The 21,608-nt window shown below is 46.0% G+C and overlaps 1 protein-coding gene across 1 annotated transcript; it reads right to left on the reverse strand.

Moving 5' to 3' along the window:
• Positions 1-155: 155 nt before the first annotated feature.
• On the reverse strand, positions 156-21,096 carry LOC111146443 (transmembrane protein 246). Its single transcript, XM_022502003.1, has 2 exons — positions 20,952-21,096; positions 156-4,179 (listed from the first exon to the last, which is right to left on the reverse strand). The coding sequence occupies exon 2, from the start codon at positions 4,100-4,102 to the stop codon at positions 2,891-2,893; it is 1,212 nt and encodes a 403-aa protein (XP_022357711.1). The 5' UTR covers positions 4,103-4,179; positions 20,952-21,096; the 3' UTR covers positions 156-2,890.
• Between the last annotated feature and the right edge of the window lie 512 nt (positions 21,097-21,608).

Consider the following 21,608-nt stretch of genomic DNA (forward strand, 5'->3'; position numbering starts at 1 on the left):
GTCATGATCCCAGGGTCCTGGGATCGAGCCCTGCATCGGGCTCTCTGCTCAGCAGGGAGCCTGCTTCCCCCCCTCTCTGTCTCTCTGCCTGCCTCTGCCTGCTTGGGATCTCTCTCTGTCAAATAAATAAATAAAATCTTTAAAAAAAAAATTAAAAAAAAAAAAAGAAAAATCCATCCATTGAAATGAGTGAGAATGACAAAAGTCTTCTCAGGATGCCTCAGTGGAACAGGTGCTTTTATTTGAACTGATATGTCTCTGCAAATATACCCAGTCACAATAGGGAACTTCTTAGGCCTGATAATTATTTAAACCCTGAAGGGCGAGCAGGGTCTGTTAGAGACCTTCACCTTCCTGGTGACCAGTGTCCTTTGTAATGAAAAGGGGACTTTAGTTCTCCTCCAGCCCCCTCGCTTAGGATTAAATGAGACTTCAGCTTTGGTGTAAAGCTGTCAGCTGTCCTGATCAAAGACAGCATACAAAAACTGGACTCTAGGAACGAGGGACAAGAGGGAGGGAGATCTGGAAGAGGACAGGAATGAAATAGCAGAACTGAGCCTGCATCTCCCGCAAACGTCCAAAGACAGCAGGCTCTAGTTAAGATCTATGGGGGAAGGCGTCTTCATGGAAACGGGGAGAAATTAGACAAGACCGGGATAGCTTTTGCCATCCTGGGTGAAAAAGTCAAGGAAGAGATATGTGCATGCAGTAGACCACTGAATCTGAAAGAGCACAGATATAACCAGCAATGATTCCCCATCTTCTGCCTGGCTAGCTTGGATGTGACTCTCCTGCTGCTGGGCAAAAAACATTCCCAAGGAGATCCGACTGTTACTGCAACAGGCTCTAATGAGGTGTAGGCCAGGGGTGGTTCTGTTCCCGAACACGGGATGAGCCAGTGACCGGGAGAGGTTGAGTGGAGCAGCGGCATCTGAACATCCTGCCACGTCAGCCAGCAGCTCCGTTCACTTTGGACATTCCTGAGCGACACATGACATCTCACGGTAACAACACACACATGGACCTGTTTGTTCCCCAAGACCAACAGGACAAAGAGTTTCTACCTTGGCAGCTTACAGAGACATTGTTCCGTCCAGGTGACAATCAGATTCTACAAAAGAGACATTGACTACACAGATACTTAGAAAGTGAATGTGGTTAAGGGAAAAGGGCAGGAGCTGGAAGTCAAGGGAAGTAGGTTCCCACCCCAGCTCTGCCGCTGTCCAGACGGGCGAACGTGGGAAGGCTGTTTCACCTCCCTTGGCCTCAGTTTGTCCACCTGCAAAGCATGGTGTGGAACTCCAGGCGCCGTGAGCTACTGTCTCAGTGCTCTCAAGGGGATCTCCGGATGGAAGCTCACTGGAAATTTAAAAAGCCAACGAACATGGCGCTGAAACGACCCGTCAATGCTTCAACTCCCATGTAGACATCCAGCTTCACGAAGGAACTTGTTGGCCTCTGGTTTGATCACTATTGGCAAAGGACAATGAAGTGTCACTTTGGAGGAGAGTAGTTTTCAGACGCTCGTCTTGGAATAAGTTCAAGAGGAGTCTCAGATCATTTCCAGTTGGAACAAACCATTATTTTTGGCTTGGTTGGGGATGGCGCCACGTGACAGCCTACATCTCCTTCACGAATTACAATGACAAGTCAGATTTCATTCTAGCAATTTGGTCCAGAATGGCTGCTCCCCGGGTGGGAGCCCTACACCCTGCGGCACACTTGAAACTACATCACTAATATCTCCATCGAAAATACACTTGAGTGTTATAAGCTTATCACAGAAAAGAAAAATAACTAGTATTTGGCAAGTGCCTTCCATGGGCTAAGCACTTGCTGGGTGTTTTACAAACATTCTGTCTCTTAATCTTCAAGGCAACCTTCAAAGGTAGGTATCACCATCCCTGTTTTATAGGTGAAGAAACTGAGACTCAGAGTGGTCATGCCTTGACCAAGGGCACATCACTGGGACATGGCAGAGATCTGAAATAAGAATTCAGGCCCTTCCGACTTCACAGTCTATGCTTTTGCTTCTCTAACATCACGATACCCAGAAGGAGGGGAAACAAATGAGGGTGAACAGTCAGCCAGCAAAATTCAGAAAAAGGCTACGCTGTTAGTAAAGAGCTCACCCATTTTACATCATTCTGCAACGTCCAATTTTCAAAGAATCAGAATATGATGGAAATATTCAATATGAAATCACTACTGAACATAAGCAATCTGACCTTGATGACCCAGAAGGCGCTTGCAGACCTTGCTGTGTCTCAAAGTTCTCACTAACAATACCGACCATCAGCACACTACAGATGAAAGGAAAAGAAACACCACGTAAGGGAAGTGAGATCGCCTGCCTCCAAGTCGCCAGGCACCGTGACAGCCTTTACCGACCGGCTTTACTACACCAGGTCAAAGAAACAAACGGAACCTGTCAATATGGTCCTGCCTCTTCAGACTTATATTCTAGACATAAATCCGTTCTCATACCCAGTGAGAGAGAAACCAATTCGAAAGTATCTTGCCTTTCACCAAATTCTACCCTTAAAATCCTAAAACGGTCATATCTTTGTGCACAATATTTTTGGCAGTTACGAGCTCTTTCACAAAGCAGAGCTGAGGACGACTGCAGAATACATCTGGTACTGAAGTGCCCCCTGGGGGAGGCAGTGTGGCTCTGTGGAGGGAGAGGGCTCCCGCCGGGGCGAACAACCCCTCCAGCCAGAGCTACCAAAGCCAAGTTTCTTGACAGGTGTGTTCTCGGCCGTCTCAGTGCCTAGATCCCTAACAACATGAAACAACATAATAACTGCAAGCAACCACGTCCAAATAAAGAACTCGATATTGGAATCATCGAGAAGCGGCCACGTTCAGAAAGGCATTTCCTGGCACGCTAGAGCAGACTGGGATGAAAGTTGTACCGAAGGCTGGAGAAGAGCCCAATATGCTTCACGAGGTTGGGCTCCACCACATAGGCCCGCTCCCCCTTGGCCCTCAACAGGGAGTAGAGCGCCATGTCCTTGCCGAAGCCCTTGTGGCAATACACCTGGGACAGGTAGGTGAGGGTCCGGCGGGCCGCAGGGGCTGGGAAGAGCATGGCTGGGGTGCAACACTGGGAGGCAGGGACTACGCTGTACAGGGAAGGACTCAGCCGCCGCAGTTCCAGGAAATAGTGTCGGCCCACGAGTTCCACCAGACCCATGCTATACAGGGAGAAGAAGAGCATGACGGGCCAGCTGAACCCGGGGCGGCTGGCAAACCGCATGTATATCCAGGTTAGCAAGGGCCCCAGCAACATGCCCACGCCGACCCACTCCAGGATCCGCATGGGCTCTGGGTTGACGTAGTGCTGCAGCCTCTCGGGATGGTAGAGCTTCAGATAAAGGGCATCTCGGAGGTGCGGCTCCGAGAAGCGAGCCCGCAGAAGGTGCTCCAAGACCGGGAAGATCTGCTCTTCCGGAACGGCGTCGTCTTCCACCATCAGGACGTAATCTGGGTTATAGGTCTGCAGGGAGGACTCCAGGCAATAGACATAGTCCTGCTTCTCCTTCTCAAACGAGTTGGTCGAAGGGTCATCACCATAATCATCCTCAGTGCCCTCATAGCGGTTGGCCACGGGGACATACTTAGACAGCAGCTTGGCGTCAAAATGGCTCACGCTACGTTCCACGTTGCACAGGAAGAGCTGGTGCCCCTCGCACTGGGGGCCACATTGCTGCAGAAGCCGGTGAAACTGGGACACCACCTGCAAGACATAGTGGAAGCCAGGCTGCCTGTCGACAGTGATGATGGTGATGACCAGCCAGGGGCGGGGGGTGGCCTGCCAGACGATGGGCACCGAGCCATTGGCAGACGGCAGCTCCTCAAAGTAGTGGAGGGCAGCTTCGCCTTCTTTCAAACTTTGCTGCAGGAACTCCTGACTCATTTGGTTCAGGTGCCAGTGGCGTAGATAGAAGTAAGAGTGCAGAAGGCGGTGACAGGCTAGGGGGGCCAGCAAGCCGAATGTCACCACCGTTAAGATCAAGAGCTGGACAGTGGTGCTGCCCCAGGAGAGCCGTCTCAGCCTCCGGAGGAGCATGGCAGCGGGAGGGGCTGATGCACTCATGAGGTCAACTTCTGGTCAGGTCTGGTCCCAAGAACAAACCATCCTGGAATGCAGGCCCAAATCAGCGCAAGTCAAACCTAGAGAGAGACAAGTAGAGGATGGTGAGAGACCTTAAACAAAACAGAACAAAACCCGGGGACAGAACGCAGCACACATCAACCCAGAAATTCTACCTCTAGGCTGTAGCTACTAGAGACTTCCAAGTATTTTCTCTAGAACGCTCTCCTGTGGTTGTGTCAGTTAGTGATCCCCGAGATTCTTTCATTATCTCTGCGAGTGAGGAAATCCTGGTGTATCCAAGCAAGTTGCCACACCCGCAGATGGTAGGTTGGGTTTACAATGTGCCAGGAAGTCACAGGGTAGGCTAGTACAATCCTTATTTCAATGCAGCAGCTACAGACACCTGCCTTCTTAAAACGGATGAAAAAGGAAGACTTGACACAAAGCAAATACACTTTTAAAGTAAATTCCAAAGTTAAATGTGTATTGACGGACTACGAAAACTGTCTCTTCCGCACATCCCAAACAAGAAAAGGACTCTTTAGGATTCTTTGAGATGTCTTTGTCAAGATCTTCCATTCTAATTTCCTAATCTCATACAACTAAAAACTGCACCTTGGGGCACCCGGGTGGTTTAGTCAGTTAAGACAGTTAAGTGTCTCCCTTCAGCTCGGGTCATGATCCTGGGATCCTGGGATCCTGGGATCCTGGGATCCTGGGATCAAGTCCCTTGACGGGTTCTCTACTCAGCGGGGAACCAGCTCCTCCCTCCTCCCCCTGCTCCTGCGTGCTCTCTCTCTCTCTCTCAAATAAATAAAATCTTTTAAAAAAAACCCTGCATCTTAGTTTAATACTGATTGTTCTTCCATTTTATTTTTTATAGCACTACCCCAGGAACCAATATCTTCCATATGCACATGAACTCCAGAACCCCAGACTTGGGAGGGGAGGAAATATCTGAAGAAAGGTCCATGACCAGCTCTGCAATGAGGGAGGGAGGGATAGATAGAAATGAAGATGGAAGAGACGGCTGTGCCCAGCCTGGTCCAGAAAGGATGTTGTAGGCGATGGTGGCTCAGAGTGCAGGCTGGAGGTCAGGCACATGTGACTCCCAACTCAGCGGGTGAAAAGTGACATCGCCTCTCCACAGCTGTGGGGCACCTGGCTGGCTCAGTCAGAAGAGCCGGTGACTCTTGATCTCAGGGTCCTAACTTGGAGCCCCGTGTTGGGCATAGAGATTACTTAAATAAAACTTCTTTTCAAAAGATTTTATTTATTTATTTGCCAGAGAGAGAAAGAGAGAGCACAAGCAGGGGAGCAGCAGGCAGAGGTAAAGGGAGAAGCAGGCTCCCCTGCTGAGCAAGGAGACTGATGTGGGACTTGATCCTGCACGACCTGAGCTGAAGGCAGACACTTAACCAACTGAGCCACTTGGGTGCCTCCAAATAAAATTTAAAAAAATGTATCCATATAGGGGCACCTGATTAGCTCAGATGGTTTAGCATCTGACTCTTGGTTGCAGCTCAGGACATGGTCTCAGGGTTGTGGGATCGAACCCAGCATCGGGCTCCATACTACGGGTCTGCTTGAACTTCTCTCTCACTCTGCCCCTCCCCCCCAACTCACGAACATGCTCTCTCTCACCCTCTCTAAAAAAAATAAACAAATAATATCTTTTTTTTTTTTTAAAGATTTTATTTATTTATTTGAGAGAGAGACAGTGAGAGAGAGCATGAACGAGAAGGTCAGAGGGAGAAGCAGACTCCCCATGGAGCTGGGAGCCCGATGCGGGACTCGATCCCGGAACTCCGGGATCATGACCTGAGCTGAAGGCAGTCGTCCAACCAACTGAGCCACCCAGGCGTCCCTACAAATAATATCTTTTTAAAAAATGTATCTATACAGGGGTGCCTGAGAGGCTCAGTTAGTTAAGCATCTCCTTCGGCTCAGGTCATGATCCTGGGATCAAGCCCTACATCAGGCTCCCTGCTCAGCGGGGAGTCTGCTTCTCCCTCTCTCTCAAATAAATAAATAAAATCTTTAGAAATAAAGAAAAAAAATTTAAAAAATAAAGAAATAAAAAAGTATCCATACAAACTCAAATAATACCTCCTTGGGAGTAAGCAGGCCTAATGATCGGAGGGAAAACAGACTCAGACCGAGAAACAGAATTCAAAGGACAAAGCCAGTATAACAGCGGTAATGTGAATGCAAAACTAAGTGGTGTCTAAAGAACAGAAGGTAAACCCAAACCTCTTATGTCAGAAGCATAAGAAAGTGTGTAGACATTTGGAAGAAACTGCCTAGCTTGTGAGTTATCTTAAAGGAAGGGCTGCCCAGGGACCATATGAGGTTGTGGTGCAGCGTTCCGGGCTGTCATTTCCTCCATGTCCTCCCCTTCTTGGGCACACAGAAAGACCATATTCCCTAGCCCATCTTCTTCCAGGTGGGGTCTGGTGACTAGGACTTGCCAGGAAAATATGAGCAAAGTGGCAGGTGTGACTCCGGGGCCAAAGCGGTTGAGAGCAGATGTGCCTTCCCGCCTTGCTCATTCTCCATTTGCCAACTTTGGTGGGGCGGGTCTGGAGGAGTGTGGAGCCACCAGATGGCAGGAGGCTGAGGTCCTGAATGACTGCATAGAAGAGTGGTGCTTCCCGCTGCTCACCTCCCAGGAGCTTCCCAGTCTAGAGTGGGCTGGTGGGGAGTAATGTGTAATCCACTGTGTCTAGTCTGGACTGGACTTTTTACTGCCCCAATAACCTGTCCAGCCCAGTAGAACCATGTACAATACCACACTTCTCTCTATAGGATGATGACATAATAATTCATCAAAGGTCTCATTTCAGCATCAGCGGCCCATTATACTGTGGGACCCAGAGGTGAGACGGACTACCCCAATACTAGTAAGAGATCTGGCTGGTACCGGAAGGGGGAAATAGCAGGGAGAGGTTTGAAGAGCATGCAACCCCAGGCCCGAGGGTCTGAGGTCGTTCAGAGTACGGTAGATGGGATGTTTCTCCCTGTTGGCTCAGGCCAACGGAGTGAATAAACCACGTGGATGCACATCACTCCTAGCGGAAGCCAAGGACTGAAACTGGATTGAGCTTATATTCCTGGTAAGGAATGGAGTCTTTCAGGTGGCTTCCTCTCACCTTGTTCTCCCTGCGCCTGCTGTCACCCAAGAGAGCTGCACCCACTTGGAAGAAGGAATGAAATACAGTCAGCAAGATAAGGCATGCAGCTTGGAGAATGCCAGGCACACGGTGAACGCAAACATGACAACGTGATGACGATGAGAGTGCAGAGCTCTGTGTTTGGTGCAAAATCCCCACCCACACTCCTTCGACACGATCTTCTAGTGACAGTTTCTGGTAAGGCAAGAATGTGACACTCTTTAGCCCCTATCAGTCCCAGGGGTGGGATGTTTAAGAACTGTGTGTGTGTGTGTGTGTGTGTGTGTGTGTGTGTGTGCACAGTTACCATTTAAAAACATAAATGTGATGCTATCGCTCTCCTGTTTAAAGCCCTTCTTTAGCTTCCCACTGCTTTGGTAATAAAATCCTCATTTCCTATCATCGTCCACGAGACCCTTTATGATCTGGACCTGTGCCCTTCCCTGTCATCTTGTTCGACTGGCCCTTTATCAAGTTACTCAAAATCAGAGGTTGGCAATATTTTTCTGTAAAGGGCTAGAAATATTTTAGAAAATATTTTTTAAAAATTTAATTTTAATTTTAATTTAATTAAAAAATATTTTAGATTTCATGGGCCACATACTGTCTCTATTGCATATTCTTCCTAGACTTTTTCTTCTGTAAAACTCTTTAAAAATATAAAAGCTATTTTTAATGCTCTAGCCACATAAAAACAAGCTGGCCAGCAGCCCATAGCTCACCAATCCCTGTTCTAGACCAGCACTCTCCAATAGAAATACGATGCAAGAGCCACAGAGGTAGTTAAAATTTTCTAGCAGCAACAGTAAAAAAGTAAAAAAGGTAAAAAGTAAAGTAAAAAAGTAAAAAGAAACAGATGAAATTAATTTTAATAATATATTTTAAGTACAATACATCAGAACTATTATTTCAACATGAAACAATATGAAAAATTATTAATGAGGAATTGTATGTCCTTTTTTTAATACTAAGTCTCTAAAATCCAGTGTATGTTTTACATTTACGGCATATCTCAATTCAGACTGGTCACATTTCAAGTAACCAATAGCCACATGACACCAACTAGCAGGGTAGCTCTAGACACACTGATCTTTCCGAACACTGACTATGCTACACTCCTATCCAACTCCTGGCCTTTGCTCTCACAACTCCCACACCCTGCAACAGTTCATTCCCCCACCTTCCCTGCTTCTTCATATTGATAGCTTTTTCTCATCCTTTAATACACTCTCTCCGGCCCATGCAAAGTAGGACCTACGAAACTGGCAATCACATATTTTCCTAATGGGAATTAGCTCTGTAGAATTAATTTGGGAATACCTAAGAAAACCACTAATGACTCAGCAATTCCATTTCTAACATGCCTTCCTAGATATGTATTCTCACGTGTGAGAAATGACTTGCAGCGTCATTTGTAAGAGCAAAATACTGCCAAGTGCTCATCAATTGAGAGTGAGTCCAATAAATTATGATCCATCCAAAGACAGGAATACAAAGTACCCATTAAAAGCAAGCAAACTTGGAAGAGACCAAGATGGCAACATAGAAGGCTCCTGAACTTCTCTTCTCCCAGGGATGCATCAAATGTACAGCTACACCATGAGAAGTTGCCTGAGAGAAATCCAGAACCTAGCTGAGGAACCTCTACACATAAGGGAATGAGATAATACCCACGTTGAAACATGTAGGAAAGAAAGGCTGAGACACACTCCAGCCATAAACCCCACCCCAATACAGTGTCCTACAACCGGGGTGGGTTCCCAAAAGATCTAGCTGTGAATGCCACTGGGGCTTGCATCCATGAGACCAATAGGACCACAGCAAACAAAGAAGGTGTTCTTTGTGGGTACATGAACACTTCCCAACTCTATCCCCTCCGGGCCCAGCATGCTGGGAGCAGGCAAAAATGACCATCCCCAATTTTTACCTGGAAGGGTTTATATTGCATACTTTACAAGTTCCCGCCAGCGGGTAGAGCTTCTCACTTAGCCTGTACCTAGGAGCTGGCTGAGATTCTCCCCAGAACCCAGGGGAAGTGATAGGCACTTCTCCCATCTTCTCCCTTGGGCTCACTCCAATGATAAAACCAGATCGCCAGCATCTCTCTGGAAGGAGCTTTACACAGGCCTCATGCCCCAGCTTTTGCAGCAACACCTGAGTGATGGGCCCCTGGGTCCCCTGGCCCCAAGTCATCAATGGTATATGACTCAAAACACTGAGAACCAGTAGATGAATTCAGTAAAGTTTCAGGATATGAGATCAACATATAAAAATCAGTTGCATATCTATATACTAACAAGGAGAAATTAAGAAAACAATCCCATTTATAACACCATCAAAAAGAATAGACCACTTAGGAATAAATTTAACCAAGGAGGTGAACAATCTGTATGCTCAAAACTATAAGACATTGTTGAAAGAACTAAAAATGACACAAATAAATGGAAAGATATTCTGTGGTCGTGGATTAGAAGAATTCATATTAAAATGTCCATATTACCCAAAATGATCTACAGATTCAATGCAATCTCTATTAAAATTCCAATGGCATTTTCCACAGAAATAGGAAAAACAATCTTAAAATTAGTATGTAACTACAAAAGACCTCAGATAGCCAAGGCAATTTAGAAAAACATAGGAGGTAAGCTTCTTGACATTGGTCTTGGCAATGATTTTTTTTTTTTTAACACCAAAAGCGCAGGCAGCAAAAGCAGAAATAACCAATGGGACTATATCAAGCTAAAGGGTTTCACACAGCAATGGAAACCATCAATAAAATGAAAAGGTAACCTACAAAATGGAAGAAAATATTTGCAAACCACATATTAGACAAGGAGTTCATATCCAAAATATACAAAGAATTCACACAACTCAACAGCAATAATAATAACCAACTTGTTAGAAGAAGCAACTTATTAGAAGCAGTGCTCCCAAAGATCTAGCTGTGAATGCCAATGGGGATTGCATCCATGAGACCAACAGGACCACAGCAAACAAAGAAGGTGTTCTTTGTGGTTGTACGAGCACTTGCCAACTCTATCCCCTCCGGGCCCAGCATGCAGGGAGCAGGCAAAAATGATCATCCCCAATTTAATAATAATAACCAACTTATTTCAGCAGGCAAAGGAGGATCTGCATAGACATTTTTCCAAAGACATAAACAGCCAACAAATCTACTTGAAAAGGCGCTCAACATCACTAATCATCATGGAAACACACATCGAAACTACAATAAAATATCACCCCTCTACCCCACCCTTCAGGTGGGAGTCTTAAAGTTCAGGGTGCTAGATTTGTGGCCCAAACCCTATATTCCTCAGGAAGAAGCCGGAAATGGGGTGTTCCCTCCCGGTTGTAGGGCACTGTATTGGGGTGGGGTTTATGGCTGGATTGTGTCTCAGCCTTTCTTTCCTACGTGTTTCAACGTGGATATTATCTCATTTTCCCTGTAAGTAGGGGTTCCTCAGCTAGCTAGGTTCTGGATTTCTCTCAGAACCTTAACAGACATCTTAATAGACCTTAAGATGTCTATTATCAACAAGGCACGAGATAACAAATGCTAGCACAGATGTGGAAAAAGGAAACACTGTATACTGTTGGCTGAAACATAAACTGGTAGAGCCACTACGGAGATACGGAGGGAAGACAGTATGGAGGTTCCTCAAGAAATTAAAAACACAACTACCAAATGATCCAGCAATGCCCCATCTGGGTATTTATCCAAAGGAAATAAAAATCACTCCCTTGAAGAGGGATCAGGGACTGCAGCCTTATTCACAATCCATACAGTTTTCACAGAGGCTCTACGGACACAAACCACGTGTCCACTGATGGAAGGATGAATGGATGAAGACTATGTGGTGTATCTATGCAATGGAATAGTATTCAGCCTTGAAAAAAAAGGGAAGGACATGCTGCCATTTGGGACAGCAGGGATGAATACAGAGGGCATTACGTTAAGTGAAATAAAACAGAGAAACACAGATCTGCACGGTATCATCTGTATGTGGAATCTAAAAAAAAAAAGTCAAAGCAGAATAGACAGTTGGTTACTGGGTACTAAGAGGAGGGCTGTGGGAGTCGGGAGAGGCTGGGCAAAGAGTATAAACTTTTCGTTAAAGATGAATAAGGTCTGAGGATCTAATGCATAACTCGGCGACTACAGCTGCCAATACTGTGTTGGCTAAGACACAATACTGACATTAGCTAAGAGAGAAGAACTTAAGTGTCCTCACACACACACAAAAAAAACCAAAGAAAGAAAAAGTTCAAAAAAGCGAACTCTTCATATACAGATATGGAAAAATTTTAAGATATATTTTCAGTGAAAGGAGAGCTAGATTTGAAAAAAAAACAAAAACAAAAACAAAAACAAAGACTGGGGCTCCTGGGTGGCTCAGTCATTAAGCGTCTGCCTTTGACTTGGGTCATGATCCGAGGGTCCTGGGATTGAGTCCACATCGGCTCCCTGCTCTGCGGGAAGCCTGCTTCTCTCTTTCCCACTCCCCCTGCTTGTGTTTCTTTTCTCCCTGTGTTTTACTCTGTCAAATAAATAAATAAAACCTTTAAAAAAAAGACCTAGAAAAGTATGTATTTATGTATATATTTATATATATGTGTATTTTATATGTGTGTGTGTGTGTATGTATGTGTATATATATATATATATATATATATGCGCTACCATTTGTGTAGTGGACCATTTGTGCAGCAAAAGGAGGAAAATATGCTCAAAGGGCACACTTTTAAATCCAGGTATGACTGGAGGGGACCTAAAAGCACCCAGTCTTCCCAGGTCCTTGGCTTCCTGTTTTATTTTCTAGGATCTTGCTAAGGGACCTGGTGTGCATGCAGGGCTGGCTTCAAATTTGCTGCATAAAAGAGGCTTGTATGTTCCAGGTGGATACAAGAGGAGAAAATGTTCTTGAAGCTGTTTTTCAAGCAAGCATGATGATCTTCCTTCGATTTTGTTATTTGTGTGGGGCAGGAGAAATTAGGACAGGAGATGTCAGTCCCATCCAAGGCCCCACTGTGCTGCTGTTCTCAGGCCCTCTCCTGCCCCTTGACACCCCAGGCTCCTGATGCTCCTCTCTGGCAGGTGGGTCAGGAACTGCAGCACCTGGTGTTGACATCAAGGGGACCTTTAATCCCAGGCGGTTTCCCTACTGGGGGCAATAAAATCATTAACATCTCAGAAATAGCTTACTTTAAATATATAGTGTGAGACAGCTGTTCTCCTGACCATCAGGGAAGGAATGGGATTCAGTTCAGAGGGCACGTGGTCTCTGCCTACACTGATAAGTTTTTGCTGGGGTGACGAGCAGCCCAGACCTTCAGAGCTTATGATAATGACATGCTTTTCTTGCTCCCGGGTCTGCAGATTGCTGTGCTTCAGCTGGGTTCAGCTCTGGACTGTGGGTCAGAATCAGGCAGTTCCATGTACCTCTTGTTCCAGGTCACATTGCAGAAGGAACAGCCGTCTGAGCACGCTCTTTTGGTGGACACAAGAGGTACACAAGAGTCAAAACAAGAAGCTACATTCACAGCCTCACTTAACCACCCCATAGATTAAGTCCACTCACCATGCACCAGCCAAAGCAACGTGGCAGGGAAATTTACTCCTCCGGCAGAGCACAGGAAGGGGGAAAATGAAGGTTCAATGGGAGGCAAAAGCAGCAGGCCAATTTCTAAGCCCGCAGCAAAAAAGAGAAAGGCTCTAGCAATCTGCTCAGAGTCTGGGACATTTCTGAAACACTCACAAGGCATCTGGCCCCATATCACTATACACAGTATGAGTCAGGACAGACGAGAGCAATGACCCCTAAATCTCAGGAGTTCATAAGAAAAGAGGTTTAATTCTTGTTCATGTTACTTGTCCGTTATGGATCACTGAAGACTCTGCTCCCTGTCATTCGCACTCCGGGACCCACGTAGATGGCACTGCCTCTTTTTCAGACACTGCTGGGTTTGTGGCAGAGGAGAAAGAGACGGATATTGGACCACAGCTGGCTCTTAAAGTCACAGCTCAAAAATGACACACATCATGTCCACTTACCTTTCATTGACCAGCCAAGTTACACAACAACTCTTGAGTTAAAGATAACAGAGTTATGTAATTTTTCTGCAAGAAGGGGTACCAAAAGACAGATAGCCAAGCCTGAAGCTAAGGATTAGAGAAATACACGTCTCTCTAGGGAGTGGCAGAAAGTATCCGGGACAATGATGCAATCTAGCACACCCATCGTGGGCTCTGGGAGGTGGGATCGGATCCTTCAGTGATTAGATGATTAGTATACCTAAAATCCAGCCACATGGAGTCAGGTAGGCCTTCAAGACCATGTTCTTGTTTGCTTTTTATTTAAGATTTTATTTATTTATTTGACAGAGAACACAAATAGGCAGAGAGGCAGGCAGAGAGAGAGGGTGAAGCAGGCTCCCTGCTCAGCAGAGACCCCCCCCCCCCAATGTGGGGCTCGATCCCAGGACCCTGAGATCATGACCTGAGGCTTTAACCCCCTGAACCACCCAGGCACCCCTTGTTTGCTTTTTAAAACATCTTCTTAAAGGATTTAACCAATTGCTGCACTATGGGGTGTGGTATTCAGGACCTCCTATAATTTATTTCAGTTTACTGATTCGGTTTTAGGATAATTTACCTGAAAACAGGATTTTGCATTGGTAGTTTGAAAGTCTCTACTCCCAGCCCAATATGGGGGTGGGACAGAAGTAGGACCATGCGTGCATTATCACTCTGTCTGTTTCCAGAATTCCATAGTTACCCATGGCATCACCAGCTCAGGACCACATCCAGGAATGCTGGAGACTGACTGGGATCTGTCAGGTGGCCCGGAAACAAGACACCATTACAGTCCTGATTCTACTATGTAATGATTACTGAGTTCTTATCTATACCGTACTGGTGCACTTTGGAAACACAACCATTTCCTAAATTGGATTATGTCTGTTACTATGTCTCAGATGGAGGGCTCAGAAAAGACAATAAAAGACAAAGACCAAGAAATGAACATGAAATAGGGCTAGAATGAATAAATGGAGTGACAATGACAGTGGCATTTTACTGCAGCTTTTAAAAATTAAGTTGGGGACACTTGGGGGGCTCAGTTGGTTAAGCAGCCGACTCTTCATTTAGGCTCAGGTCATGATCTCAGGATCATGGGATCCAGCCCCACATGGGGCTCTGCGCTCAGCAGGGAATCTGCTAGAGATTCTCTCTCTCCCCCTCTCCCGCTGCACTCTCTCTCTCTCTCTCTCTCTCTCTCAAATAAATAAATCTTTGAAAAATAAAATAAAATAAAAATTAAGCTGAAGGAGTTGCAGAGGTATATGAGGTACACTAGGCTGAGTGTCAGGAGAGAAGCTGTCAAGAACACTGTTTCCCAAGTCTTCCCTCCTACATGAATGGCAACACCACTTCCCAGGAACCTTGAGTCCAAAAGATCAGTATGCACTGACTTCTCTCTCACTCCTATCCAGTCACTTTCCACCCCCTAGCAATGCCACTGTATGGCCTCTTTGATGCCTCTCTTCTCTCCTGTCCTCCCACAGCCATGCCCTTCTTCACTGCCTCACCCTAGTTACTCCTCATCACCCCCCAGGCAACTGATGGCAAGAGGTAACTAGGCCTCCAGCTTCCAGAAGGAGGTGCATGGATCTCGGTCCAGGTCTGCTCCCAACACTCATTCATTAGGTCCATTTGTAAAGAAATCATTTATCTGAGACTATTCTGCCTCTGTCAAACAGGAAAGTGAAAAAATACCTCATTTATGGAGGCATTGTGGGGATGAAATGAGACAATGGCTATGAAAGCCCTTTGTCAGACAGAAGACACTGCAAATGATGGTAATGTTTCACATTATATTCATCTGATGCTCTTTTCTGTGGAGCCGTTCAGGATTCCCCAATGACTACAGAATGAAGTCCAACTTCTTTGCCAAGATTCTTCATGACCCAGCTTCAACTGTCTCTCCAGTCATTTCTTCTCCTCGCACAGGCTACTTAATGACCAAGAATGAGCTTAGAAGGGACCTCTTAAAAACCAACCCTCATCTGCCCCAACCAGAAATAAACTCTTGTTTCTCAAGTGCTTGGCCCCTTTACATAAATCTTCCCCCAGAACATTCATTTATCACTTGCTACTTTAGACTGTATCTACGTATAGCTACCACTTATTAAGCTCCTACTACATATCCAAGTTCTGTAACAGACTCTTACATCTATTTGATTTAACCAGAATAGCAACTCTTGAATAGCAATGGAATTAAAATAAAGGCTAGCAAGTCGAAAGCAGGAAATTAAAACAAGGGCGAAATTCCAAAGCCCGTATTTTGTCCACAATGCCTGCTGCCCTCCATGGCTTTATTCCTGACCCCTGACTTATGCCCCAGTTAGACTGATAAAATCCTTTGTTAGTGGATTCAGTCTGATTTATCTTCGGTATCCCTTGCAGGCTCATCACAGTACTCTATGCATAGGAGAGGCTCAATGTTTGTCAAGCAAATAAATGCCCATAATTAAGTCATTTGACCTCTGTGGGTCTCAATTCTTCAGCAATAAAATTGGGAGTATCGAAAAGTGTGGCCTTACAATGTGCAGAGATCAACTTATTTGTACATGTCTACTGAGCATGTATTGTGTGCTAGGCAATGTTCTAAGCATCTCATCGATCCTCATAAGAAGCCTATGAGAAATACTATTATTCAGCTCATTTTATACCTGCAAAAACTGAAGACAGAATTAAATTGTACCGAAGGTTAACAAAGCTTTTAAGTGGGTGGGAACACTTAAACCTAGGCAGACTCCAGAACCCATGTTCTCAACCAATATGCAATACTATCTCTGCAGAGATTGGAAACCCAAGAAAATCAGCTGAAAAATCATTAGAAATGGTAACAGCATTTCAGGATGCAAATGTAAATATTAATATATAAAAATAATAATGTAAAAATATTTAAAAATAATATACAGTATTACACACACACACACACACACACACACACACACACACACACATTGCTTCACCTTATCAGACAATGACCAAATTAATTAATGGGGTAAAAGAGCCCCATGAAAATGGGGTAAAAGACCTGGCAATAAATTTTTTAAATAGGCAGAATATACACACATAAAATTCTACTGAAAGATATTTAAAAAGTCTTTGGTACGTAGAGAAACATAACACTTTCCCAGCTGAAAAGCCTCACTAATGAAAGAGGATAGAGATCTCTTTCTCCAGAATTAATCTGTACATTTAACATAAAGTCAGTTCAATTTACTTTAAGAGGGAGTGGCCCAGTTCAACAAACGGGCACTTGATAAAAATTGGTGCAACCTTTGGAAGGAAAGTTGAACCAGTATCTATAAAAATTTTATATGTGCATTCCCCTTGACATAGAAATTCGTTCTAGGAATCTATCCCACAGAAATACCAACACTTGCTACCAAAGATGGACAAAGAATGTTCATGGCAGTTTTATTTGCAATAGTAAGAAAAAGATAAAGAGGAGAAAGGGAGGAGGGACAGGGGAGGGGGGAGGAGAAAAGGAGAGGAAGGAAGGAGGAACTGCAGGGAAAGAAAATGCCCAGCAACAGGAAACATTTTTACATAATTATACAAAGGGACCATAGGAGCCATTAAAAAGGAAGCGAAAGCTTTAAATATACTAACATTTAAAAAGTCTTAGCTAGGTCTCTGCTAGGGACTGAATGCATTCCCCCCAAATTCATGTATTAAAAAGCTAATCCTCGGGGCACCTGGGTGGCTCAGTGGGTTAAGCCTCTGCCTTAGGCTCAGGTCATGATCTCAGGGTCCTGGGATGGAGCCCCGCATCGGGCTCTCTGCTCAGCAGGGAGCCTGTTTCCCCCTCTTTCTCTGCCTGCCTCTCTGCCTGCTTGTGATCTCTCTCTCTCTCTCTGTCATATAAATAAATAAATAAATTTAAAAAGAAAATGCTAATCCTCAATGTGATGATATGTGGATATGGGGTCTTTGGGAAGTAATTAGGTCTTGGTGGTGGAACTCTCATGTTGGGATTAGTGCCCTTATAAGAAGAGGTGGGAGAGCACTGGCTTGCTCTCTCTGCTCTCTGCCAGTGAGAATACAGTGAGAAGGTAGCATCCTTACACCGGGAAGAGGGCCCTCAGCAGGGCACCCTGATCTCAGACTTTCAGCCTCCAGAAAGAAATGTTTTGCTGTTTCCACCACCCTATCTATGGTAACTTGTTACAATTTGAGCAGATTTTGAGTGTCTAAAGGAAAAATAAGGCAAACTATGTCAATGCAATTGCAAAAAAAATGTATAGGGTATGGTCATTCTATTTTTAATATGGAGCATAATTCAGTGAAAGAGAGATGAAGGTGTGGAGGAATGGAAGCTTCCTGTTTTGCTTTCAACATGCCCCCCCCTTAAAAGATTTTTATTTATTATTTGACAGATAGAGATCACAAGTAGGCAGAGAGGCAGGCAGAGAGAGAGGGGGGTGGGAAGCAGGCTCCCCACTGAACAGAGAGCCCGATGCAGGGCTCGATCCCAGGCCCCTGAGATCATGACCTGAGCTGAAGGTGGAGGCTTAACCTACTGAGCCACCCAGACACCCCTCAACACTTCTTTGTTTTTTTTAAAGATTTTATTTATTTCAGAGAGAGAGCATGCGCACAAGCATGAGGAGGGGGAGGGGGAAGGGCAGAAGGAGAAGCAGACTTCCTGCTCAGTAAGGAGCCCAACATGGGGCTCTATCCCAGGACCTTGAGATCATGACCTGAGCCAAGGCAGATGCTTAATTGACAGACTGACTGAGCCACCCAGGCTCCCCTTTCAACACTTTTGTAAAGAGTTATGTATTACTTTTATGATAATTATTAAATGTTCATTGAACAAATATTGAGTCTTGTGCCGGGCACTGGGTTAGTGACATGACATTCAGGGCCCCTATACTCTGAGGAACCCTTGTTATCAAAATCCGACAGAAATCCGAACAAGATTTTGTCTGTTTCTTTTGGTGGAACAGGGAGGGAGAGGTTAGTTAAATTGACCAAAGTATTCTAAAGATTTTCTGGGATTAATACTAATAAAAACTGCTAGGAAATGCTCGCTTTGCTGGCATATACACTAAAATTGGGAGGATGTATCAAAAATTAGCATGGCTCCTGGGCAATGATGACATCAATTTTATGTAGCACTTCATAATTTTTTATTGTGATGGTGGTTACATTTGATAAAATTCATGAAAATATACATTGAAATGTGTTTTACTAAATGCAAACTATACTTCAATAAAACTGATTTTTCTAAGAGCTGGGAAAATGATAATACAGAGTAGTAAGAGAGAATCTGCCTAACCAGATTTTAAATCTACCATAAAACTTCAGTAATTAAAATAACATGGCACCAGCACCAAAATATGCTGATAAATAGAAGCGAAAATCCACATAGATATCAAACATGTAATAACTCAATCTACCGTAATGAAGCAATTTAAATCCGGGGTGAAAAACAGACTTAATAGTTTTGTGGCAACTGGTTAACTCTTCAGGAAAAGTAAATTAGCTCTCCACTTTATAACTTTAGAATAAATTTCACATTAAAACTTTCAAACAAAAGCTTAAAGGTACCTGAAGAAAATACAGAAGATTATTTATATATTTTAGGAAAGGCCCATAGGTTTAGGAAAGCCCCTGCTCAACAAGGTCTGCAAGCAGAAACCATTAAAAGAAAAAAAAAAGTGCTATAGTGAGCGCTGTAAACTGTGTAAGACTGATGAATCACAGACCTGTACCCCTGAAACAAATAATACATTATATGTTAATTCAAAAAATGACTAAATGGGGCGCCTGGGTGGCTCAGTGGGTTAAAGCCTCTGTCTTAGGCTCCGGTCATGATCCCAGGATCCTGGGATGGAGTCCCGCATCCGGCTCTCTGCTCAGCAGGGAGCCTGCTTCCCCCTCTCTCTCTGCCTACCTGTGATCTCTGTCAAATAAATAAATAAAATCTTTTTTAAAAAATGACTAAATGAAAAAGTTAAATTTGTGTATGGTCAAAGATGAAAAACTGATAAAACCATCAAGCAGAGTGGGAAAGACTATGCAACATAAATGACAGAATTATTTCTTTAATGCATAATATATAAGGAGTGCTCAAAAAATGAGAAACAGAAAGACACTCCAATTGAAAAGGGGGCAAAAGAGGGGCGCCTGGCTGGCTCAGACGGTGGAGTGTGCAACGGGTGATCTTAGGGTTGCGAGAGCCCCACGTTGGGCACAGAAATTCCTTTTAAAGGGGTGGTGGGGCCAAAGAAATAAGACAGCTCACCCCTGCAAATGCAAAAAGCCAGTACACAGAGGAAAAGCTATCGGTGGGCCCTGCGCAATCAGACGTGCAAATTAAAACAAGATACTATTTTTGTCCACCTTATTGATTTAGATGTTTGTATGCAGAGAAAGCTTCAAGACGATATCCAGAAAATCTCAACAAACTAGATGAAGTTTTAAGTTATCTTTATTTTCTCCTTTACATTTTTCTGTTTCCTAAATGCTCTGTAATACACTAATCCTTCAAAAAATTCCAGTAATTTTAATAATGCTAGGTGTTAGACACCCATAGTTTTCTCTTGTCACCTCCCAAAGTACCTGATAGAAATGCACGCCTAAAAAATCTATCCCCCTTACCAGGTTCTGTTCTCTTGGGGAAATACACGTGCGCACGGGCACACACATCTGCAGGTTCTGCTAATGGGCCGCTCAGTGAGATCATCATTGGAGCGGCCCTGCGCTTCTCCCGGGGGCAGCACGGGACCAGCAAGGGATGCCAGGGTCACACCCGCCCTTGCAGGAGCTCTCACCCCTGGGCACTTCGGGCGCAGTGCGGCACCGGCAACGCCCGCGCCCAGAGGCCAGGAAGAGGATATGACTAGCGGGGGTGGTCCTCTCCACTCCTCCAGGAAAGAGAACGGGAGCGGAAGACCACAGTCCCGGATCTAGCGTCTGCCGCTGACCTTGGGCAGTCGCCATCGGCTCGGGCCTCAGTTTCCCGGCCCGTAGGTCGGTGCTAACGGTTTCGATCGCCGCGCTGGCTCCCTTCGGCTGGTCTTTCCGGGAGCTGGGAAGGACGCCTTCCTCTGCCGGATCGCCCTTTCTCGGTTCCCGGGCGGCGAGGTCGCCCGCAGAAACCCCACGCCGCAGCAGCGCTTTGGCGAGCCCGACTGGCTCGAGGGGAGAACGCGCGAGGGGCCCTCGCAGCGTGCCGGCGGCCATTAGGCGATGCGATGCGCCCTTTGGCTGTGCTGCCCGGCGGGGCTGGCCGGGAGCAGGGTCTTACCTGGGCTCGCACGCGCCCGGCTCGCGCCTTCCTGTCGGCCTCGCGGCGCAGCCCAAGCGAGCGAAGGGTGCAGAGACACCCTCGCCGCGACACTCATTCATCCCTGCCGTGACACCGGCCCTGGTCGCGCGGGGGATGCCTTTCAAGGGTCCCCGCGGTCCTCCGGCAGGAAGCGGCCGGCGCCCCGGGCCGGGCCTCAGCGAAGCTCGCCTGGCCGGAGCGCACGGCCGGGGGCGCAGGCCCTCCGGAGCGGCGCCAGCACCCGCCGCGGCTCTTCCCGCGCCAGCGGCAGCTCGGGCCGCGACGCCCAAGGGGCTGGGCAGATTGCACGCAGGGAAAACCTACCCGGTGGGGGCGGTCAGCTGGTGCGCCGAGGGCCGCCTCTGGTGTCGCTTAGGCGGGTGGGCTCATCGCCACTGAGGAACCATCTCCCAACCCGAAGGCCCAGGCGGAGAGGGCGCAGCGCGGTTCGGGTGCGCGCCGGAGCCTCACCTCCTCCCGCGGCGCAGCTCCCGCGCCGGGTCCCCTCGCTCCGGCAGGCCATGTGACCTGCGAGCTGCGGAGCGACCGCAGCCCCCAAAACCAGCTTGAGGGGGAAAAAAAAAAAAAAAAAGAGGGATGGCTAAAGAGGCGCCAACTGATGGGCAGAAAGGGAAAAGCAGGCTCAGGGCTAAGGAAATTGAGATGCTGGAAGGATGAGGTCTCTGCGCTTTTCAGAGCCCCAGCCAGCCTGCAAGCGTGTTCTCCGCGGGAGGGAATTGGTTTTGCCCATAATAAAAATAATAGCCGACACCACCTCCGTCCCAAATCCCTACGGCACTCAGCCTTATACCAGGCGCCTTATGAACGTTCCTCTAGATCTCAGTTCACTCCTGGACATTACAGATGATCATCCCCAATTTGCAAACGGTGAAAGATTTGAGAAGATGATGGCCAAGTGCAAACCCTTCCTTATTACAAAAGCCGGAAATGTAAACATGTATTCAAAAAATCAGAATGGGG

Source organism: Enhydra lutris, unplaced genomic scaffold (genome assembly GCF_002288905.1).
Source record: "Enhydra lutris kenyoni isolate GAN:26980312 unplaced genomic scaffold, ASM228890v2 scaffoldscaffold13, whole genome shotgun sequence".
Taxonomy (NCBI): domain Eukaryota; kingdom Metazoa; phylum Chordata; class Mammalia; order Carnivora; family Mustelidae; genus Enhydra; species Enhydra lutris.